Below are 24790 nucleotides of genomic sequence, written 5' to 3'. Positions count from 1 at the left end.
TAAGTATAAATACAAAACAAACTATGTACAAGTAGCAGAAAGATAATGTTCAAAAAACTCTAAATTCTGAATTCACATTCTCTAATCTAGATTGTAAAAACTCACACACCAACACACCCACTTCCCAAGCCGTCCGATACACACACAAACACGCATTTTTCAAGTTTTGTTAGGACAGGACAGTTAGCTTATCTCTGCGGTGTAGAGGGAAAGCCAAAAATACATCAGCATGAAATTCAAATCTCCAAATGTCGAAGAACGCTTCGAAAAACAACGTTTAACAGGTAAAAGTGACGGCTGCTCGAACGTCGGGGGCGCCGCCACATCTGGGAAAACGTCTCAAGTTTGAACAGCAAAGACAAAAAAATACTTATTGTTTCTGCTCGATCAGCTGATTTCATTCATTTTAGGACAAGAGGACAAATCACTACTCTAATTAAACTTTAATTACATCAATTAAGCCTCTGCAACACAGATGCTGCATTTAATTCATTTTGGGTTATTTCCTCAGAAATAAAAATAGTAGTTTTGCACTACTAATTCAAAAACAATCCTCTATTAAAATCACCAAACTCACATCAATAGAGGAGCACCTGGATTTGAAATAAAGCTGCCAAACCAACAAGAGCGAATGTGACCCTCAAGCTCAGCAGAGATTCTATAAAATACTCATTATTGGTCATTAAGTCAGTCCAGTATCGGGTGTCAGAGGCTGCCTTTCACATTTTGGCACACAGCGCAGCACCAAACAGGTACAAGGCCTGACGTAAAGCTTAAGGCAGGGGAGAGCGAACCTGACCAGACAGAAGCGACATGAGCGCCTTCAAAACCAGATTTCACAGGGTTCAGCCGTTTGTGGACCTACGAGTATCAAACAAGTCATTCACAGCTTCATTTGTTGGCGATGCCTGGACTCTTAAAAACACGCCCTGCATGGCTCTTCCTGGCTTTACTCTCATCCAGTGGTTGAATCCTGCAAAGCTGCATGGCAGTTAAAGCTGACGTAATACAAGGCTGCCCCCTACGGGCCAAAGAGTGGCACAAACATCTAGACTTTGGAACCAAGGAAGAACAAAAAATTCCTGAGTTGTCACACTGTAAACACCGCCTGACACCTGAACGCATCAGATTCTGCTGCTCCTTGTGTGAAATGCATAATAACGTCCGTGTTTGTATGAGTTTGTACATTTTGATCTGTGTAGCGCAATCATTTTTAACAGTGTTTCCTAATGGTTGGAGATTCCACACATCAGTGTCGATCTCAGCATCACCCGCCCTCCACCCGCCCTCCCCCCCGGATCGTTTTTTATAATCATATGTAGAAATGATTTTTACTTAAAATAAACAAAGGGGGTAACTCCTCCTTTGGGATCACTGGCATTAAATCAGGCATGGCAGCAACAAAGAGTGATGGCTTTATAGTGTAATATTTCCTACATCATGAAGGCATTCAATTAAATATCCCCCCTCCCTCTTCTCCCTAAATTTCCTCCCCCAATGCTGCATCTAAAACTCAGCTCTTCAACAGATCTCCGAGATCATATGTGTCGAAGAAGTCGGACACTCCCTCGCTGTCCTCCAGGCTCCAGAGGTAATCGTCGTGGTCTAAAGGTGGAGAGAAACTGACAAACGGGGTGTTGGGGTCCGGGGTGAAAGAGGGGCAAGGAAGCTGGTCCTCGGTGATCTGGAGCAAGCTGGGGGGCAAACCCAGCAGGCCCTCGACGTCCAGCAGAGAGGAGCTGGAGGAGGAGGCGGCGGCCGTGGAAGCAGCCGGAGCTGCTGCAGACATGTTGGCTGTGTTGATGAGAAGGACAGAGCAGGGGAGACGGTGAGGCGCCGTTTAGCTGCTGAGCTGCTAAACTTCCACCACAAGCTCAAAAAAAAAGTCCATACTATAAATTTATTTTAGTTTTTGCATTTTTTAAATCCTTATACAAGTTTTATTTTTCAACTTCCTTGTTATTTGAGTCCCTTTTAATTCACATATTTAGCTATTTAACCGATTTTTATTAAAATTAGCCCTTTTTTATCGTTTCTCATTATTTTAGCATCTCATCTACTTGTTTACTTGTAACATTTACATTTTGTAATGCACTTTCAATGTTCATCCAACGTGCAGCACAAGAAAAGGTTGATTGACTTTCATGCAGGGAGTTAGACGAGAACATCGACACATCCCTCATGTCTGATCACTGAGTATGGAGCTAGAGGCAGGAGGCTATTAGCTTAGCTTAACATAAAGGCAGGACATTCAGAAATACACCTACCAATGCCTCTAAAGCTCACTAATTAACCCTGATATTAAAGGAGTGCATGAAGTATATCACTCCTGTTGCATTGCTGGACTCAAGATGGGTTGTGTTAAATTAGCAGAGGCTAATATAGCCTCGAGCTAACCTCAAACAGAGATGAGGCGACAGAGGTCTGGTGGTTCTGTGTAACACCACACCCTCAGACTTTTTTTTTTTTTTTTCAAAGTTGTAGTCCTGAAGGCTTTATGCAACTTTTTCCACATACGCAGTTGTTCAGCCCAAGACTTGTAAACACACCTTGGTTTGTAAAACCTTTCATGCAAACACAACTATTTGTGGTTTTGCAGGGAGTAACCCGTCAGTCTTGTTACCATGAGATAAACGTTGTGTTTCAAGAAAATGGTTACGGCGCAGCTTCTTCTTCCTTTCTGCGTACAGACTGGAAGAATAAGATTACTGAGAGAGTTTTAGAGGTGCTTGTAGGACACAGCCAGGCTCTTAAGGGTTAAAGTAGCCTAACTGTCTGCCAGCTCTGGCTATATACATGTGGAATAAACTGTATTTCTCACATTGAAGAACTATCCCTTTAGCATTAAGAGTGTATGCCTACTGGCATCAACCTATTAGCTCCCAGTGTGAGTATAAAGCCAAAGCCCCCAGAGAGTCCAGCTTACATTCAACAGGCTCCTCTTTGACGCTGTAGCTTGGCGGCACCATCTGGGTTGTGGTTGGAGGGCCGAGTGGTTGAGGGAACTCCTTTTTAGGGGTGATGGCGCTTTTGACTGGGCTGACATCGTCGAGACCCTCCTCTGGACACAGGTAGACTTCAATCGGGCCATTCTTGCTCTTTAAATAGATCTGTAATGAGCCCTGCTGTAAAGAGAAGAGCATGCAGAAGGTCTTTTTTAATATACATAGAGCTCATGACTCACAGACGCCAATGTGTCTAAAAATCATTTAACCAGATTTTCATCCATCTGTCAGCAGCATGTTGACACATGACGGACAAAGTTGTCCTCTCTCACCCCTGCTGTGTCTGGAACCTCCAGTTTGGTGTCTGCGGGGGCTTTGACGGCAATGACCGTCTGTTCTCGGAGACTGCCGATGGAGCGGATGTCCTGATACGTCACATAGCCCAGCGTACAGTGTGGGGTCAAGGGTCAGAACAGCAGCAGAAATTAAGTGGACATTTTCATGTGTGACCGGGCCCAGAAACATGTAGACACACACACACATGGCTGCATGGGAAGGATATTTCTGATTATCTTCGTATTCGGTGAGCTGTTTGAGCTGCGCGGTGCTGGAGTGGATCAGTTCGTCCAGACATTTCTCGACTCTCTCCAGGTCTCCGAGTTCTTTCCTCAGGGTGCAAGCCTTCTCTCCTCCGCCTGCACCGCCCTCAAATACATCTCCGACCCTAAGAGGAGACACATAAACATATGAATAAACAGATTGCAATAAAATTTGCCTTAGTAGCAACGAAAAACCAAGACATGGTGTAATAAGCACTGGACATGGTTCAGATGAGGTTTCTTGCTTCTGTTGCCAAGATGTGCTGCAATACCCCTGACAGACACTAGGGGGCAGTGAGCTAAGTGTTAGCAGGAATAAATAGACTGAGTTGTAGCCACAGATAAATTATGCAGCTTTCAGCAGACAAATATCTATTAAGACTATTCCTTTCCTCGTGTTATATTTCTTCTTCTATGGTGGTACTCACAGCCACTGGATGTTGTTCTTGGACTTCTTTCGGATGAGCTGGACTCCCTCCAGCACGTTGGTGATGTCATAGATGCGTCTCTTCTGGACCTCCAGGACCTCAGTGGCCCAGTTCAGGTCAAGAACTCCATCAGGAGACTCGGCGATCAGACCCACAAACTTCTTGGTCAGCAGGCCCAAGGAGGTGTCGTAGCGTGTCCGCTCTCCTGGAGACTTTGGAGCTGCGAGCGAAGCAAAGACGAAGGCGCGTGAAAGGAGAACAGTTAACAGCCAAAGCTAAGATATGTAAGATCAGTCAGAAACAGAGAGTATTTGCATTGCGCTACACTGGATTACACTGTTATTTTGTATTATTTATATTTTATATTGTACTTTTTTATTATTCTTTTAAGCACCATTTTCATGCCCCTATTGTTAGTTTTTTATTGATAGTTTGTTACTACAGCTGCAATGTCAAGGCGCCAAAAACAAAGAATTTTACAGTCTCTTATACTTGAATAATAATGAGGTTACAATAAAGAAATCTCTCTCTAGTAAATCCGCTCTGAAAGTCTCCTCCCAACAGGTTAAAAGGTGCAATGAGATATAAACAAATACTAATATGAGTAATTCATTCAGTGGATCAGCTGATGATGCAGAGAACTGACTCACTGAACTATTAAATTACTCATTCAGGCTGTTGTCAATAGTCATGAAAACAAACGATTACATGAATGTGTCTATTAGCCGAGGCGCTGTGTGAATGTGATTCACGTTGCGTTCGGTGTTTATCATCGTATTCACCGGCTGTAGACAACATTCACACCACAGATCCGGCTCACAGCGACAGATGTCACGTCTTTAAAAGCGTCACACGTGGTGTTAGAATTCATCAACTGATGCAACTCTGTTTACCACACGTAGGCCTTTCACATTAGCATAATCACCTGATTGCAATCAACTGAGCTTTTCTCTTGCTGAACTTCTGTAAATTCAGTGAAAAACAGAAAGTGAAAGCAAATAAAAGGCTAAAGGGAAAACAGGAATGTCATTTTTGTTTATATTTTCCAAGTTTTACACCAATAAATGGCTTTTCTTCTACATAAGGTGCATGTGTATTGAACTATTATTAGGCTTATACTATAGCAGTGGCAGAAAATGAACAGAAAAATACAACAAAAGCATTAATCCCAATCATTTGTGTGTTACCTAAGATTTCACGATCGTGACACATGTTGGCTATTTGTATCCAAAGCTTTGGATCTGTTATCGATTGTCCCCTCACCACCTACCCGGCTGCCCTCTGTGACCCCATCCCCCTGCTCACCATACAATCTAATCTGTATACTCACTCCTTGGGCTTGGTATCCTGGCCGCGATGCTGCATTTGCCTTTTGGTGTGCGGAACTCTGGCAGGTAAAGAGGGTCTTCTAGGTCCAGCTTCCTTTTAGCCTGGAGAGAGAGGAAATTATGTGCATGAGGAAAAGAAAGCTGCAGTGTTCATTATGACCCAACCGTTCTGTCATCATAAGAGTAGATGTAGTGTAAATGTATTTGCATACGCTTCTAGCCCACAGGAGACAATCTTTCAACCCTCTTCCTTAACAAATCCCACCGACGCCACATAATAGTGAGGTAAAAGCTGAATAGAGACAATGAAGAGTAGACCAGCCCTTCCATGAAACTGTGACATCAATGTGCTAAACAGGGGGTTGTTGAAAAGTGTCGTAAATGTGCCAACAGCCCTCAAGTGCAGGAACAAAGCACTCCCCTCACACTTTCCCAAGCACTTCAAGAGGGGCTGATCTTGTGTGTGTGTGTGTGTGGTTGTAGGCGGAGAGGGAAGAGGGGGTGATCGGCTCTCAACCCACCGCCTGGCAAAATGCAAGGAAATCCCTGGAAGCACTCAAAGGCCTCTCCTCCCCCTCTCAAGCCTTCCTACGTCACCCTTCTTCTACAGCTTAACACACAGGCTCTCCACACGTGCACACACAAACACACACACACACACACACACACACACACACACACACACACACACACACACACACACAGATCAGCCCCTCTTGAGGACGATTACTTGCCGATAAGCGTGATGCATCATCCTGCAGCTTCAATCAAAGCACACACACAACCTTTGGACCAGAATACAAACTGAATGACTTGATGCGATCTTCCGCTCGTCTTAGTGACCTACATAAGGCCGTGACACTGAAAGAGAAACCGACAGGGGCCCAGGCTCCCTCTCAGCGTTGAGAAATGACCAACCGCCTGAAAAACCACATCTTGCGGAAACTGGCAACACCCTCGCATGCAGAATTCCTGCCAGTTAATTGTTAACTCCGACGACGACTTGAGAAAGTTCGCAGTGGATCTGTAAATATCCCCCTCGTCACACAGCGTGCCCACACTAAGCACTGAGCTAACCAGGCGTGGGACTTCAGCTGGACCTCGCCGAGGCCGCTGGGTAATTTGTGGCATCTGGTTGGGGGAGCTCACCTCAGTTGCCTATGATTGTGTCCTCTCTTGTCCTTTCAGCTGCCTGTCACTGCAGCGCTTTGACTAGCAGGTTCAGGCAAGCGACTTTTTCCAGAGACGAGAAAACCGGCGAATTACCCATGTGTGGATGTGCCTGAGTGACTGTGAGGATAATGAAGGCAGCCATTGTCCCGATGCACTCCCTGACATGTCCACCTGTCGACTGGCGACATCTGGAGAAGTGTGTGTGTTGTTGGCGGGCCAGTTTTTAATCCCTACAGCACACAGGAAGTCAGACAGACCTCCACTAGGACACAGAAATACACAGATCAGGGCCGTGGTACAGCTACAAAATGGAGACTGACTGCATTTATGAAGACCTCTTGTGGGATTAAAAGCTATCCTTTACGTTGGCTCAGAGTCTGGACAGTCGCTGTCAAACGCCAGGGGTCGCAGAGAGAGACCATATGACACCGGTTAGTGTCTGAAGCAGTGACAGCTGTAGCTTAAACAGACGGACGATCTGTCTGGTTTTAGGCTACATCCACACTACTCTGGTGTTTTATGACCCCTAAAACTGAGACTTTTGGAAACGCTGCTGACCCCGTTTTAGTTTGAAAACTCTTGGGTCCTCTGATTCGTCACGCCCTTGTCACATGACCCCGAAGACATTAAACCACATCAGCCTGTATGCATCTTTGAGCCTTGACAGCCAGCGTCCAATTCAACCGTCTGCATCACAGTTCTGCATTTTATCACGCTGCTACCGCCTGGAAGCACCAAACACTGGCACGCACAGTGTAAGTACTGAATAAAAAAAGCAGCCTTCACTTAAGAACAACGTTCAGAGCTCCTATGACCTAAATGTGCAGACTGAACTGCACCCGTGCCGACATTTCTCAGGCTTGTAGGTCTACAGCCACAGGCACGGTGACATGTTGTAAGAGTAGCAGCAACGGTTTCACCCTGCAGCTGCATGGCTTAGGGTGGGGGCTTGGGTGCTCCCTTTTTTACATGAGGGATCTCTCTGGTGAGTCAACCATATTACGCAAACAGCGTTTCATCGAGCGGAGAGAGATTCTGCTGTCTTTCTCCTCCTCAGCCTGCTCACAGACCAATGAGAGAGGAGTGCAGTCTTTAAAAAAAAAAAACAGTGGTCATGATTTAGCAGAAGCACATGGGGCATGCTGCTTGAGATGAAATCAGGGTGCTCAAAACACACTGAAAGACAAAATCTGATCATTTGGATTAGTCTTCGACAGAGAGGACATTATAGTAAGCACATGTTGCTCATATTTAAACCAGTTTCTGTGTAGTTATTGTGCAGCAAGCCACTGTTTAGGCCAATTGGCGTGAGAGGAAATGGGAAAAGCCTGAGCCAAATACACTCCTATTAGCTCTTTATCTCCAAGACTTGCAGTATCACCCCGCTCACGTTTGTCGTAACCTCACCCTGCCTGCCTGCCCAGTTACACCCAAGCCCTGCACATGGCCTGGCGTGTTTGCTGTACATTCTTCCTGTGGTGAAATCTCCACAGCGGAGTTTCTCACACAAAGTCACAGTCACGTGAGGGCCTCTCTTCAAACCAACACGCCGCGTCTGTCGGGCTGCGTGGGACTCAGATTCAATCCGAGCCAGGGGCAAGTTAGAGTATGCCTCTACTCCTCTGTGCACAAACCCCTCACTGCCACACCCTCGGCGAGTCAAAGGAAAAACAATGCCTGCATTGCTGATGAGAATGTCCCTCAAGAGGTAAAAGAGAAGGGTGGGTCTGCCCATTTGAGTTGGTGGTGGTGGAGGAGGAGGGCTGCTTTGAAATGCAAAACTGGCCCTATTGACGACCCTTTGCTCCAGAAGCCTCAGGCCGGGGTAAAACAAGGTGGATGACAAGGAACAGGGCAGAGATTTCGGGTGAATGCATACAGTTGGCAATGTGGCCAATGTGACACCAGAGTGTCATAAGTGTGAATGGGGGCTCAGTCGAGGGGCCCCAAGAGCAAACTCTAGAGGTGATTCGAGTTGGAGGTCATAAATAGAAGAGGTTTGTTTTCATGGAGTTCGTATCAGCGCTGATGCATTTTTGGCAAATTGTGCGCATTCCATGGAAATCTGGGAATGCACACATTTGACATGAGCAGGGAATAAGCAGGACATTGTTTCTGGTGGCGGACAAACCGACCATTTGGCTGTAGTAAACACTGCTTGTTGTATCTGAAACAGGCAAATTCATTCATCTGCGGCCGCTGCTGAGAGAGAGAGAGGTCTTCCCTGGACTTTGGAGGGAGGCCTGACTCCTGTAACACATTTACATCACTATCAAGTTAAAAGAAAACAGGAGTGACTCAACACTATCAGCAGCCTGCACACCCGGGGTAAAACTCACATGACAGGCGCTGATACACGGCCTTTTACTACAGTTAGCAAGACCAGTGAGCAAAGATGAGATTTCTGCAGCTTAAGTCAAATACGTCCAGTTAAACATTAACTTCTCCTCCGAGGGTCTTCAAATGCTCGTGCCCCACGGGTTAACTTTCGATTACTGTAAGCACGACTCTTATGCAGATTTGTTTGGCTTGTTTTGTGCTTAAAGGAACCCAGATGTTCTTGCTGAGCCGAGCATCCTGTTGAGAAAAAAGCTAAAAAGACAGTGGTTATTATGTTGTCGAAGTTGAAGGAAGTAAGCTGAACATGAAGAGGCAGCACTTCCTGTAAACACAAGACCCATGACTGAACACGCAGTGAAGCAATGCAGACGGCGCTCATTACTGTCTTCAAGCTTGGTAATGAATTGAAATAATTCAGTTATATCAAATGCATGCTGCATGCTCACTGTGCGCAAGACATAAAACTGCAAGACAGCTGGTCTGGAAACAGGTCCTGAGTCAGCCAGAAACTCCCTTTAAACACAATCATAACACACGTTTGCATGATTACTTCATGTATTGTGCACGTCACCTGCACTAACACCACTTCTTTATGCACAAATAAACAAAGCGACAGCCTGTGCTTGACTTCCGATTTCCTCTTTTACGGTACGAAACATGAAGGGAAAAAAAGCTAATTTGTTGACAAGTTGTATGAAACCCGTGGATTTATTTTTAACCAAAGTCCACAGCAGCTGCAGAGATGATGCTCAGCGGCTGAGAACAGGAGCTCGCCTTAAACTGGGCGCTGTTCTGTGCCTCTAACCCTCCGTGTTTAAGGAATTTGGACAAAACGTGGTAGAATTTGGGACATGACCCCAAATGACTCGACGCTTTAGTAATTCAGGTCCGTGTCAAACCAGACTGAAAGCAACAACTCCTTCAAAGCGCTACCTAAAAAGTCAAGAAAAAACGGTTGGAAGATAAAAGTAAAAAGAGGAAGCTGTGATCGTCGCCTCGAGGCGGGACGGAAGGAAGGAAAACGGGCCCGTGCGACAGTGTCACCTTAAGAAGAGGGAATCAAACAGGATGACGAGGCTTAACGCGTCTCCACACACAAGACAAGAAGCTTCAGCCAATCACGGACTCGCAGTAGAATTTGTTCGACTGCTTTTTCCCACCAGAATCGAGCTTTTAGCTGATGTACTGATGTGTGCAAAGGAAGTTTCATAATTGAGGGACTTTTTGGACTTTTGAAACCAACCGTGCAATTTCCCAAGCGCATCATTCTTTTTCACCACAATCACAATCTCATTTCCGTGGCGAGTTACACCTGTGACTGAGCAAAAAGACAAAGAACGCTGGTTTACCAAAGCCCCATTTATGTATGTACTGTATGCATGGCAGAGAGGATAAACAACACCATTATCAGTGTGAAAACACACTCAGCACACAGGCTCCTTATCACTGACTTGTCACCATTCCTGATGATAATATAGCAGTATATGTATAATAAACCCCTATCAGCCCACATCCAAGACCCTCTCTATTAGCCCGGGCCCATTACAGGCAAACCCTCCGTCACGTGAACTGGTTTTCACGTAGGCCTGGGAACCAGACTAATCTGCAAACTCATGTTTTATTTGCTCTGGCAGATGCATCTGGAACCCATCCCGTTCAGACAGATTTCAACCCGTTCTGGTCCGTGCCAGGCCAATCACAATCATCTATTTAATACAGGGCTGGTTTGATATGACACAAACAAGATGGCTGCCGGAGGGAGGTCAGGCATGAGGGAAAAGGCAGAACAGTTTCACACGTGACTCTGTGGATTGAGGGTTAATCTCAAGCGAGCCAGAGCTGGTGATTGTTGGAACAGCCGGAATGCTAACCAACACGATTTTAGTGAGTTTTAATCTGTTTCCGTCAAGTTTGAATAAAGAATATTTTACAATGATGTGCAATGTAAAATGACTAGTTTTGTTAATAGAGTCTGGTGCCTTTGAAGAGAGCAAGGCAAAGACAAAAAACAGTGGCAAAAACGAACACTTTTAGTGGACGTACGCTGATGGACGCAGCTGCCCACAAGGCCCGTTCTGAGGCCACCAGCTGAGGCGATCTAGAGGATCAATTCCATGAATTTTGCACATTTTAGTCATTTATACACCAAGAAATGTAAGTAAATATGTATGTATGTTCACAGACATGTCAATGCTACAGTATCACAGCTCATCTCTGCCCGCTGCAGTCTGTTTACATTTTTCCGTCGCTCAGGGCGAAGGCACATGTCTCCTTGCTGTAATCGGTTGTAGGTCTATTCAGTCGCACCCAGAGGCATTTTGATCTGCGCCCACTGATAATGCTGATGTTCAAAAACAAACCGAGAGTTGTCTTAAATGCTGGATTAAACACAGCAAACAAAAATGGAGAATTCTAACATGTGACATGAACACACCCAACACTTGACTTGTCACAAGTGCACCTTGGCATATGATAAGCCAGGTGGTAGCCTGTTTCTCACTTTACTTATGTCCCACTAATCCTCTTGGAGCGCTTATTAGTGAATACAGGACTCCAAGGGCAGGAGGTTAACATGAGATTTGGAGACCCTGCACACCCTCTCACCCCTAACCTATTTAGCCTTCCTGCAAATCACAGTCAAAAGGACTGAATATTACAAGCACCAGCGGGTGTGGAGCACTTCACATGCTGCTGGGTGTGATCCCATCTGATCATAAAGCATAAAGAAACAAGGAGCATACTTTTTAATACACGGCAGGATTACAGCATATGTCGAGTTTCTCCTTGTATAAACTCACGAGAATGGCAGTTGTGGGGTTATGACCCTCCACCTCCTTCCTACAGTGTCGTGAACAGGTTACACAGGTCCTGCATGGCCTTCATGGCAGGTGCAGTAGGAGCAGCTGTCATATGGGTGTAATCACAAGAAAAGCTCTCCAAATAGACGAGCTGCTAATGACCCGGGAACACTTGTCCTTGTCAAATTAAAGCAGAGTTTTAGTTCACAAAAGGGTTAACGGGACAGATAGAGGGTGAGAATGTGTGTTTACAGTGGTGTCGTCCACCAGCCTGGTCACCCTACAGCATTGTTTGATTATGTAAAAGCCTAAAAGCCACCGCGGCTACATCCCACCGTGGGGGCCACTCATCCTGCCTTTTCACAACAAAGGGGCCCCACACTATCAACTGCCCCCCCCCCCCCCCCCCACCTTCTTCCACCAAAGCCATCAAACATAGCCTGCACACACACACACACACACACACACACACACACACACACACACAGCGTCTGCGCTCCTGTAGCTGTGGCTGGACTGCAGGAAAAAGATGTGACACCATGCACACACATCCAGCAGCAGTCACAGTGGCTCCTCTGTGGCTTATCGCGTCAGAACATATTTGAATGTGGCCCCGGACGCCTCTAAACATGCATACCAATGGAAATCAAGAATTAGTCCACCCACACAGCTCACAGCACTGGACTAGGTATTTGGTCATTAAAATAGCGTGTGTTCGTGCTGCAAGGCTTGAATGTGAAGTGTGTGTGTGTGTGTTCGGTTCTTTACCGGCAGTCGCCCGGAGGATGATCTGATGGGTTTAGCCTCCGGTCCGTGGGGGGTTGAATACAGGCTGTTGGCTCTTTGTTCGGCCGCGGCGGTGTTGCAGATCTGGGTGAAATAGCCGGCCGGTACCGTGTTCATCGGCGGGCTGGACAGTCCGGTGCTGAAGAACTCGGTCTTCACTCCTCCGGTGGACAAAATCTTCATTTTCTGCTGAGAGCAAGGCAGTCCCACTGGTGGCCGACCCGATGCCGGAGAGACGCCTTTAGGCATCCGCATCATTTTCCTGAGTAAACTAAATTTAACCGGATTGGTCAAACGCAGGGAGAAGTGTGCCGGCGGCTAAGCACTCAACGATCGGCTAAATCGTTCCCTGATATTAGCAAACGCTGCTGCTATCGGTTTTGTGTGAAGATATATTTCTAACCTCCGATTATAATAAGAAAACAGCCTGGAGCGCCTCATACATCTGAGATCAGCCTATTATATGCACAATGCATGAGTTAAACGTGCAATTCAGCCGTATTTTGTAATAGTATTAGTCAGTAAATACACCGGGGTGGTCGCTGTTAATATCCTTTGTCCGGTAACGCACGAAACTTGCTGTAAAAGTTCTGGTTAAATAAATTAAATTTCAAACACCCCGTATTTAAAAGTCCAATACCAGACCGCGTCCAGGTCTCACCGAGATCGGGCTCCACCTGGAGATTTACAGCTTACTGTGACCCCTTCTGATGCGGAATCCGACCCGGTCTGTGACTCCTGTCCGTCCACCTCAGAGCTCCGCTCTCCATACAAGGGGACAAGAGCTGGGGAAGAACAGCTTTTTTAGCGCCAAACTTCGTCCCGCGAAATTTGGATCTCCCGCGGTTAGAACTCGCCTCTGATTGGCTGGCGGCACGTTCGGCTTGTCATATTTGCATAAAACAGTTGTACGCGCATGGGGCCTCTCGTCTTAAAGGGACAGTAGCAGGATTTCGGGACATAATGTTCTTTTATTTTCAGGCAGGAGCTGGACACAATGAGCTCTTATTATTCTGAATGTAAATGAGTCCAGTCTATACCATCACACATACAATACAGGAGTCGTAATTTTGTTGTTACCGCACTTTTTGTGGTTATTACAGGCTAAGATAAGCAGATATTTGACCTTTATCTTGCATAATACACCACCCTAGGCTTCAACTGCCTGTCCATAAATACAAAACTCTGCTGAGTAGGCATGTGTTTGAATTAATAGAGCTTTATTCTATATTTAGGTCAACATCAGAGTTATCAAATAAGGTGTATTAGAAGAATATTCTCTATGTATTTGATGTAATGGTGCATTCACAAAATTCGACTGGGATATTTTAGTATTTAACTCAATACAATACAATGTGTAATGTGTGTGTATTGTACAGCAATAGGATGTAGTGTAGGTTATATTTTCCAAATAGTGGGGAACTGTTGTACAATACACACTAACTGTTGTAAAAACTATTGTGGACAATAGTGTATGATTGCTCCTGAATGTGATGTTCCCAGATCATTTCTGTGGTAAGAATAATGCCATTTCATTGTTTACATGGAAACAATATTCCGCTTGATGAAAGTGTATTGTGGCCTGGTGCAAGGTGCTACTGGGGATAGTCTGTAGATGATAATTGGATTCACTCAGTACCACTCTTGCTTATTGGCTCAGAGGAGATATTGAAAGAAAACAACCCATCCCCCATCCACAGCTTCCAGACCCAAGCCAGATGACTTGACCCCCACTGGCCAAGGCATAGTAGACTCCCAACCAAGGCAAGCCTATTGTCTTGTCTCTATTTGAACTACACTTCAAATTAAATCATGAAAAACTGTTCTGAATGCAAGATAAGATAATTATGCTTTATTCACTCAAGATAGCACCTAATGAATTTATATACAATATATGCAGACATCGAAGACTGAGGGGGAGCGCTGACTCAGCTGCTGGCTTATTACGCTGGGTAAGATATCTTAACTCTCAACGGTCTGTTGGTTGAGAAATTTGTTTTGCAGCTCACATGATATTGCAACATTTAGCAGATGGCAGAGGCAAGAAATACTGGCACAGCTGTCATAATAACAAATCATCACCACCCTCCGTTTCTTCCTCTTTCATACCAAACTACAAAATGAAGTACTCTTTAGTCCACAGTCATGACATGACATGAACCATTTGCTGACCCAGCAACACACAGTGATATACTGGGCTGCACACACAGAATTGACCTGATCAATAACTTTGACGCTCTTGACACAATGCATCATCATTATTTTCACAATATTGCTTGTCATTGATAACTGTTTTCTAAACTGAAAAAATAATAACTCTACCAAGTTAAAATGGATTTAAATGGTGCAAAGCGTAATAAAATCTATGTAAGTATAATGTGAAATAGCTCATGGTGGAGGGTCTTTGTGCTCAGTCATCTCTGTCTTCTATCAAATCAATCTGGATTTGTTGTGAGGTCAAAGAGTTGCATTTCTGTGTCAAAGCAGCACTTGACCTGCAGAAATTCTTTTGACATCCTGAGCAACAAGTTTATCTTCTGCTTTGAGCGCTTACATTCCTGGGATGTCAGGAGGACACGCGTCGCTGCACCCTCATCCAACACCCCCATCTTGTGGCGTGGACTGTGACCTGCAGGCCAAAGCCTTGAGCATTGCTTCTTGTTTATCTTTCAATAAAAACAAATAAATAAATACATGAAAATACACAAATGGGGCTCGCTGTTGTTTTCAAGCGATCAAATTGTCCTTATATTTAAACAAAAATATATGAAGCAACAAATGCTGCCTTTGGAAAAAATGCCAATGTTGATTTCTGAGGCAGTGTTAGTTAGGTATTCATTCAACTCTATGCTAAATTATGGCCCATTGTTTGTAAATGTAATATTCATTACATTAAAATGTAACTGTAATATCAATACAAGTAGGTGAAGAAATAGACACATGTATAAAAAGCAACTATGAATGTCAGTGTCTATATACAAGTCAGACTGTTTCTCTAAATTGCAAGCAAGTATACAATCATGTAAAGGTGCAGAGTGCACCAGTACACCATAAAGTGTATGTGTGGTATATGTATACATGCCTATATACAGTATGTAGGATTTATATTTGACAATGATGATGATATGTGCATGTTAAAAAGATCACATTGATCAGCGGGGGGAAAGAGATTGTTTTTGTGTCTGGTTGTCTGAAACAGTGTTCTGGAGCGCCTACCAGAGGGGAGGAGTTGGAACAGGTTGCATTCAGGGTGTGATGGATCTGAAGCGATCTTCCCTGCTCGTTTCCTGACAGTGGAGATGTGTAGATAGATCCTGAACTGGGGGCAGATTGGCAGCATTCATTTTTTTTCTGGAATTAATGACAGAAAAAATAAAATAGAGTCAAAATATGAAGTCCACAAAGGCAGATATCAGTGTAAAATGATACGATATTATGTTCAAACCTTATGGCTCATCTTCTAAGACTCTCTTGAATACACTGTACGTTATGTGTGACATGTTTCAATTGAAAGCTTTCAGCCAATAATCCACTTTTACCACTAGATGGAGCTGTAACCTCACTATTAGCAGTATGCTGAATTAATCAGCTTCAAAATATACTGGAGAGCCTGATTATTTTATTTGCTGCCTCTTAAGTTTAGTAAGCCCGTAAATAACAAGATAAGTAATTAAACTACAAAACATGTCTTCACTGTTGCTGAGGATCCAGATTGAGGCCCTGGTAGTCACCGTTTAGGTGTCTTAGATTCCACAAGGTGGAGTAGTTTGCTCAGCTTTGGAGACCAGCTCAGTACAGTAACATTCATTTCCAAACCTGCCCATGTATCATTAGATAGTTATATGCTGTCTGTTGGCCTAATTCTGATGGTGCATGTATGCTGCAGTCCAAGTGATGCTCTTCAGCTCCCAAGGTCTACATATTCATACACGTGCTGATCTGGTGTCATGAAGCTGATCATCACGGCCTTCAAGATTCATGAATGATCAGAATGGTCGATTCATGACCACGTAACATCCTCTCCTCTTCACCATTTAGGAAGTTCAGCTGCTTTAAACTGGTGGCAGCTCGTGCTTTGGAAAATTAGAAGCACTCACAGGAAACTCCCTTCGTTTGATTTCCAACCACTCAACCTCAAGTTTCATCTGAATACATCCTGTTGTATCAGCATTTCATTGTCATCCAAAGCCTGAAAAGTCACGTCAGCGTCACCCTTAACGTCTGAATAACACAAGATCAAACACTTTCATTTTTTCAAACATACCATACAGGCCAAACTGTTTCACATCTTTTTTTTTTTTTTTATTTCATTACATAAGAACATACATACAAAGCACACTTTATAATAAAGAGTTTATGAAACTCACAGCACGTTGTCTGTAGAAATAACACAATCCCTACAAACATTTACAATCAACTCTAGTATAGAGTTCTGATTATACCTAAGAAAACCCAAACTCCCATTCAGAAAAAATACCAACATCACATACCCACAGCAGATATGTACACATTCGTATGAAGTTGTAACAGTCAGATCTTTAGAAACCAGACTAGGTGGGGAAATAATGCAGGGGTAATTAAGTGAGATGATGTGAGACTCAGTGTGGAAAGGGTTCAGGTTGGGTGTGGAGTTCAACCCCCCCCCAAAAAAAGTCTGTTGGAATGCAACATGCACACACACAAAAAAGGAAAATAAAAGAACAATGTACCAATATTTCTACTTCTACCTACAGGGGATCCCAGGTTTTTGGAGGAGGGCATGTAAAGCCGGTCGCTTCAGTTTCCAATCCTGGCTTCTGCTTTGGTGTGTTGATTTGTCTGTCCAGGGCCAAAGAATGAGTCTCTGTTTTCTTGCTCATGCACTACTGTTGATCCCCACTCATCTAGGAAACGGGTCCACTTTTTTCTTGTCTTTTCTTTCTTTAAACCCTCCACCTCCCTCCTCCTCCTCCTCCTCCTCCTTCTTCTTCTCCTTCTCTTCCAAATACCTATCCCACCCTTTCTGCCCCTCTTGTCCTCTTGCCCGGAGTGAAGTGGAGACATGTGTTTCCCTGCACCTGCATGGAGAGAAAGGAAGAAAAGTTAAGTCAGATCTCTCCCTCTCACCCTCCCTCCCTCCCTGCAGAGGAGAGCAGACAGACTGGCGCCGAGCATGGAACTTTCATTAACCCCAGGCAGATAGCAATGAATCCGCTACACATTCACTGGCCTGTCTAATTGGCAACTGTGGTGAATGTGGAGGGTACAGACACTTTCATCCCCCAGCACATCAATACCGACACTCTTCCCACTGCTATAAAATGTTTTATTTTTAAACTATTACACTTTAAAAGCCAAAACAAGACACTGTTGTGACTCTGAGTGAGTTGCCAGAAGACAGGATGTTTCCAAGCACATTCATCTTGTGATCTTATTAATTTAGGAGGATATGATTGATTATTGAATGATGAATACTTACCATAATATACCATCGTCATCCTAATGGCACAACCGTCCTTCTTCTTTGGAGAAATTGCGAGTAAGGTCGGCAGTCTGAATGGAGAGCAAAGAGAAGCAGTGTTAGACGCTGACACTCTTATTCTAAAGGCATCTGATCGAGAATAACCGCCTGTGCGGGGGGTGTAACACGTTTCCCACAACAGCACACATTAGAGAACATCTGCTACAGCATCGCACTTGTCTAAAACACAACATAAGCGCCGTGCATGCAAGCAGGGACGCGTGCTGGGTTGCAAGGCATGACCGCACGAGTCGCAATAGGAAGAAACTTTACAAAATCCGCACACAGGACTGTGAAGTTAAACCATCATTCGCCTTTCGGGTCGATGCAGAGCTCTGCGGTGCAAAGAGCCGCGGAAGACCTGCTGCTAGTGAACGTCGGTGTGTGCTGATGCTGAGGGAACAAACATCCAGCCCACCGTTCATCTCCCCTCACCTTTATTGACAGAACCATCTCCGGCGCGGCCGTGTCCTCCGCCTCCAGCGCGATCTGCAGGTCGAAGATGTAGTCGATGACGTGTTGCAGGATCTCCACCTGGCTGACCGACTGGTTCTGCGGGATGCTGGGCACCAGCTCCTTCAGCTTGGAGTAGCAGTCGTTCATGTCGCACAGGGCGCTCACCGGCTCCTCCAGACACGAGTGTTTATTCCGGCTGATGGCGAGACTCTGCTCCGAAATACAGCACACGGCCTTGTAGCAGCTCCTCACCGAGCGGACGGGACTAATGGCTTTCATGGCGAAGACAGCGGTGAAACAATAACAACAACAACAACAACAAGAAGCCTCGGCTTGGTGTCTGAGTTCAAGTTCGGTTTCTTCCTCTTGAGCCTTCCCGTCACTGTCCTGAAGCGATACAGTGCTGTGACAGCGGCTTACAGTTAGGTTTTTATACGTTGCACGCCCGCGCACGCCCCCTTTCTCGCACCGTGCCCCGATTGGCCAGTGTACAGGGCAAGCGAGCTCTCATTGGCTGAGATCACCTTGTGGAGGGGTCGGAAAGAATGAGGAAATTAGGCTGGGGAAGCCTTGAGGCGATTGTCAATCAATTAGTTACCTCTTTCAGGTGGTGGTATTTATTCGAAACGGGAAGCAAATGTTCTCAAAGGAGGCGCGTTACAGATTTGGAGGAATCTCCAGTAAAAAGAGGAATACTTTTAGGTTAGAGCTGCTTAACCCTCTAGGAGTAATTGTAAGGAGATTGCTGTTTTAATTATAGACTTTACATCAGTGTCTGTCTCACTTTTACTTGTATAAACAGCTGCGATTCCAGACAATCTCAACAATAGAGATCCTTACGTTTATCATAGAGCTGTTCCATTTGAGATCATTATGGCCTACTTTTTTATTTTTATTTTTATTTTTATTTTATTGATTTCTGTAAATCCCTCTTGAGGTTTGGCTGCATGTTGTGCACGTCAAGAACGTGAAAACACTGAATGAACAGAATTCCCATAGTCATAAAGATAGATATGATAATACGTAGATAAGTTGGATATCTAAGTTGTTTATATGCTTATTTTAGGAGCCACTACCCCAAAATAGTGCGCATACAAAAATAAAATGTTGAAAACAGGGTATCTATATAATATAGGTAAAAGGTCAGTGGATTTTCAGCCTATTTTCTTGAGTAGTTCATTGCTAAGCAGATGTTATTCTGATGATGATCACTGGATGTGGACTTATTGACTGTTTATATATGTTTTGGTAGCTTATAGACGCTGTTACAGTCCGATTGTATATGTCTAGTATAATTAACAATATTTCAGCCTGTAGAATATATATATAAGGCTGCACTTAATCTGTCAAGTCGCTTTCTGTTAAAATCTAACCTCCTTTGGGTGAAACGGTTTTATGAAAATTACGCCATATTTTAACAATTCCAAATGTTGTTCCCTTTTAGTTTACATCAAAGCACGTCCCGTTCTGCTCCTATTTGGGTCTTATTTTCCCCTTTTCTCACAATCCTGTTTTGTGGAGGAATGCAGGCCTGAGCCAGCTGTGTGTCCTATCCCGGCCCAGCTGTGTTGATCTAACGCGCCAGTCCCAGACATGCTGGCGCCAGCCTCCCGACGTCATCCATTCACCCCGACGCGCACTCCCCTCTTTGGCAGACGGCCCGCCCTCCCCCGTCCACCACCAGAGGGGAGAGAAGCAGAGGCGCTCCGAGATCCGATTGGCTGACCAGGTCTGTCGCTCACGGACATCGATCTACGCCCCCACCCATCCCTCCTCCACTCTACAGTTGCACTCAGAGAAATTCAGAGGAAAGCTTCACCAAATACGCTGTAACTTGTGTAACGATGAATACGCAACAATGGCCTGGAGACGAATCTCTCCATGAAAACTGACAAGAGAGCAGTGTTCAGTGGCTACCAGTGAGCAAGCTACATTCACTAAAGCCGGGACAAATCCAAATCTAACTTTACACTGTCATGTAATGTAGTTTTTGTACAGTAGTTACATAAATTAGTTTGCGCAACGGTGCGTGGGTGCCAGATTTGTAGCCCGTGTGACCTTCTGCAACCACTGCGAACATCTCACCCACTTAGAACTGAGGAGTTGATCAAGCTATTGAAGTTTAAAAGCTCTTACAGTTTTGAGGAGGCTGTGGCCAAATGTGACACAGTGTTACGTCACAAACAACAAGAAGAGTGGCTTTAATTTAACACGCTATTTCAAGACGATGATCACGATACTTTTGTGCGTAAATGCGCACGGCTGAAGATATCCTTCCCATCATGCAGAGGTTCAGCAGATGTTCAACTCACTGCCTTCCTCCTGGCAATCACACCCCCCTCATCCTCCCCACAGCCGTTGACCGTGTAGGACAAGTCACTCAGCGAGCTCACTTCAGAGAAAACCACAATATTGAACCGTGAGACAGGACTTCAGTCCAGTGCTATTTTAGAGATATATTGTGTGAGCGGTGCAGAGTATCCAAACAAGACTTTGACCTTGAATATCTTTCTTAAATATGTCAAGGGGAGGACAAACAGTGCCCCGAAGTTCCCAAGTCTGCTGGGAATATAATTGAGTGTATATTTGCTGACTAAGCAAGCTGCTGGCTAAATAGATTAGGCGTTTGGGATTACAGGCCTCCATGTGGAGTTGACGCAAACATTAGCCAGTTCGATGTTGATCATCCGCAGAACAGCGCTGCTTCTGATTTCGCAGTCATTTTTAGGAACTGGCAGCTATTTCTAGGAAATCAAAAATGCCAACAGAGTATTTGCCTCCCATGACAGCGCTTGTCTGCAGATTCCAGAGTTCTCAGTGCGTAAATCTGTGCGCCACACACACACACACACACACACACACACACACACACACACACACACACACACACACACACGGACTAGTGTGTCTGGGCAGGGATCAGGTGCTTGTCGGAAAGGCCCCGGACACAATCGGGTCTCTCTTTCAATGGATGGGAGAATTCCGAGCCTGGCGTCAGTGAGTCTGCCTCTCTCCCCGCCCTCCCTCTCCCTCTCCCCGCTCCTCCGTGCAGCTGGACGCAGACAATCAAGCCATCAACAATCGCCATGCATAATTAGCAGCGCCCCCTCCTCTCTTCTCCTCTCTTCTTCTTCTTCTCTCTCTCTCTCAATTAAATTTCAATCCACTATATTTTATTGACAGCCAAATACTACAAAGAAATACTATCACATAAGGATAAACCTAAACATCTGTTCTGCTTCTATAACTCGACTCCCCTCACCCCTACACACACACACACACACACACACACACACACACACACACACACACACACACACACACACACACACACACACATCTTTACCTCTCAAAGCAAAGTGTCTCTTTTTTACTCCTGGTTACATCAGAACAGAGTGTAGAGTAATGAGGGTCATCTTGTGAGATGAGACAGAAGGAGGGAGGGAGACAGAGGGGGAAAACCACCACACTGTCATGTGGAGAGGCAGTGTTGTATACAGAAGGGTATCTTTTTCATCCACAAGTGCAGGCCCATCTTGGGGTGGTGGAGGGGGGATAATTAAGTGGCAAGAAACACACTGAAACTTAATTCTTTGTATCCCTGGTGTGTGTCCGGCAGGATTCCTCTGCTCCTCCTCTGCTCCCTGTTTTCACCCTGCCCTTCATCAAAGACGCTACAGTCTTCTCCATCAGCTTTGAACGGCCTACGGATCCCGAGCTTTTGTCCCGAGTGACCCAGGCGCTGACATGACATTTTCATGCACATCGTTGATTTGTGCTGGTCACTTGTTATTTATGTTTGAGTCTCTTGTTCTAGCTTGTGCATAATGTTCTTGCTTGGTTTTTACATGAGAGGGCACCCAAATGCATTAAGAAAGAAACTCACCCACGTTCATTCATCCAGTCATTCGCGCACACACACTATGTGCCCATTGTGGCTGTCAGGAGCCATTGCTTTATGTATATGAGACAGTGGCCGTCTAGCTTACACTAAAATATGCTGTATCTTGGTTGAGCCAAGGCAGGGAGCATATAGCAAAGAAATGCTGCAGCGTTGCATTATGGGAATTGTAGGATCCAGCAGTTTGAGAGTAAAAAATCAAGATATCTCAGCCTTTGTTTGATTTTTTTTTTTTTTTTTTTTTTAAATAATTTGTCTCTCACAAGTCCCCAAACATAACTATGGTTGACTAGTAAATCACTGGAACGTTCTTTTAAGATGCCTGTGTCTCAGCTGTATTCAGCTACAATTTGGACACAGACAGAAAGTGTGAACAGGGCTTCTGTATCTTTATTTTGCCATTGATTAGAAATGGCTTCAAATTTACTGGTGGCAAAGCAGATGTTCCATTAAACATCCCATGACAGAAATACTGGCCGTCGTCAAAATTAGTTAACGTGTGACTTAGAGGCAGAACCATAAATTGTTATATCTAACAGAAGTCAATAACGTTAGGCAACAGTTTCACACCACAGTGGCTGCCCATTGTGGGAACTTTGCTGTTGTCATTATCATGTTGTCAGGTGGCCCTGCCTATGTCCTTGGGTGTGAATATTTTACCGGTCCATGCAGGAATAAATGGAGGTCATACAACTATATTGCAGGTGGGACCCAAGCCACAGAAGGCCATAAAAGCCCATGGCCACCACACATAGGGCCAAAACAAGCTGATGGTAATGTTCAGTGAGGCTGCCAGCTGTTGGTCACACTATTGTTTTGGCGTTTTCATCGTCCCTGACTGGAACGGTCCGTTTATTCTGCAGCCATTCAAAGAGGATAAACATCTGGCTTTGTGTAAGCATAGCTAAAGTCAGGCTTGGTGATCATGGTCGGGGCCAGTTGGTGTAGGCGAGGTTGATCTAATTAGTCATAACACCTTCTATCATTCCTCTCAAACAACAGGTTTTGAACTCTGTCATTTATGATCAACAAATTGACTTATTCACAATACACGTCACTCCATTCGTCAACCTGTCCAGACTGTCGAGCAGTCAGAATCAGAATGATTATTTACAGCCTTGCTCGAGCTGACGGTGAACTTGCAGCTGTACTCTTCCACTGCATGACCATTAATAGAAGCAGTGCAGGCCCCAATCTCTCTTCTAAACCCATTCCTTTGTTTTCAAAACTGCAAATAAACACCAGAATGAGTGTCTGCAGACAGCACGGAGACAAACTGGCCCATGTCTGCTTGTTGTCTCCACATTGCTGTGGAGGAATGAGTCTGATCCACATCCAGTCTCTCTCAGAGTGGAGCTACATCCTTAATTGTTCACCCAAATCAAGACCTATGCAACAATTTGCAGATGACTACCAGATGATGACCATAATAATTACAAAACGCTCTTGTGTAATTGCTGTTCTTACTGTTGTTTTGCAAGTGGGGCATTTGTGGTAAATACACTTTAAACTCACTTGAACTAGAAGTTTGACCTTGTAATTATGGACGGTCTGGGTCCATACTTTGTGAGACCCCACACAGAGTGCGGCCTGTACACGAAGACGCAAACAGTGTTTGAGAGTGGGATCCAAATCCATTCTTTTCCTTAAACAGCTCCAGTATACTCCATGCGAAGTCCATTCTGGCTGCTAAACTGCTGTTGAATACAATGCTGGGAGAAAATACAAATATTCAGACTGCAGCTTGATCTGTTCTTTAAAGCTAGTGGATTGCGGTGGAAGGAGACGACTCAAATGGAAACAAACCAATCCCAGCATTTTTGAGCAATTACAATGGTGTATTAAGTTGCAGTGAATGTCCACGTGATTGAGGTGACTGTTGATTTTGTTCATGGACCCCACACAACACAAGTTCATGCATGTGTTTTCGTGTGGAAGCAGCACGGGGAGCAAGATGGAGAGATACAAACAGGAAATTTGCACGGGTGATCAAAGGTCCAGTGAAAAGATCAGACTGGGAGAATACTGTGGAAAATGACTGCAGGAGAGACTCGAAAAGGAGAGAGAGACAGCCAAATAAAGAGAGGGACTGAGAGGAGGAACGACATGGAGGAGCATTGCCGTATAGCTGCTGCTGCTGCTGCTGCAGGGGTTCAGCTGGTCAGGCTTCACAGAGACACACAGACAGAGGCCATTAGGTCCCTGGTGGGTATCTCTGCACCTGTGTGTGTGTGTGTATGTGTGTGTCATGTGTTTCTAGGTCAAGTGGGTCCCTGAAATCTAAGATGAGCTGCAGCAGTGACTTTCCCCCTTCTGTCACTGACGTTGTATTCTTTTAACACTTTTTCTTTCTTTTGTTCCCCACCCCCTACACACACACACACACACACACACACACACACACACACACACACACACAAACTCTCTTGTTCCAGCACATGTCCATGTACAAATGGATATATGTGTGCACACATGCATGAGCGCACACACTTGCCACCCCTCCTCATCTCTCTTGTCTCCTCCTTGTGCTGCTAAT

At 44.9% G+C, this 24790-nt stretch overlaps 2 protein-coding genes across 2 annotated transcripts; both read right to left on the bottom strand.

Moving 5' to 3' along the window:
* Window positions 1-1403: 1403 nt before the first annotated feature.
* Window positions 1404-13146, bottom strand: e2f2 (E2F transcription factor 2). The gene is made up of 7 exons (XM_076749075.1): window positions 12380-13146; window positions 5303-5402; window positions 3973-4192; window positions 3508-3669; window positions 3278-3392; window positions 2927-3125; window positions 1404-1794 (listed from the first exon to the last, which is right to left on the bottom strand). The coding sequence occupies exons 1-7, from the start codon at window positions 12653-12655 to the stop codon at window positions 1514-1516; spliced, it is 1353 nt and encodes a 450-aa protein (XP_076605190.1). The 5' UTR covers window positions 12656-13146; the 3' UTR covers window positions 1404-1513.
* Window positions 13147-17379: 4233 nt separating this feature from the next.
* id3 (inhibitor of DNA binding 3) lies at window positions 17380-18765 on the bottom strand. The gene is made up of 3 exons (XM_076749607.1): window positions 18333-18765; window positions 17856-17929; window positions 17380-17454 (listed from the first exon to the last, which is right to left on the bottom strand). The coding sequence occupies exons 1-2, from the start codon at window positions 18630-18632 to the stop codon at window positions 17876-17878; spliced, it is 354 nt and encodes a 117-aa protein (XP_076605722.1). The 5' UTR covers window positions 18633-18765; the 3' UTR covers window positions 17380-17454; window positions 17856-17875.
* Between the last annotated feature and the right edge of the window lie 6025 nt (window positions 18766-24790).

This window comes from Chaetodon auriga, chromosome 14 (assembly GCF_051107435.1).
Source record: "Chaetodon auriga isolate fChaAug3 chromosome 14, fChaAug3.hap1, whole genome shotgun sequence".
In the NCBI taxonomy this organism is placed as follows: domain Eukaryota; kingdom Metazoa; phylum Chordata; class Actinopteri; order Chaetodontiformes; family Chaetodontidae; genus Chaetodon; species Chaetodon auriga.
This window is presented reverse-complemented; position numbering and strand designations above follow the sequence as displayed.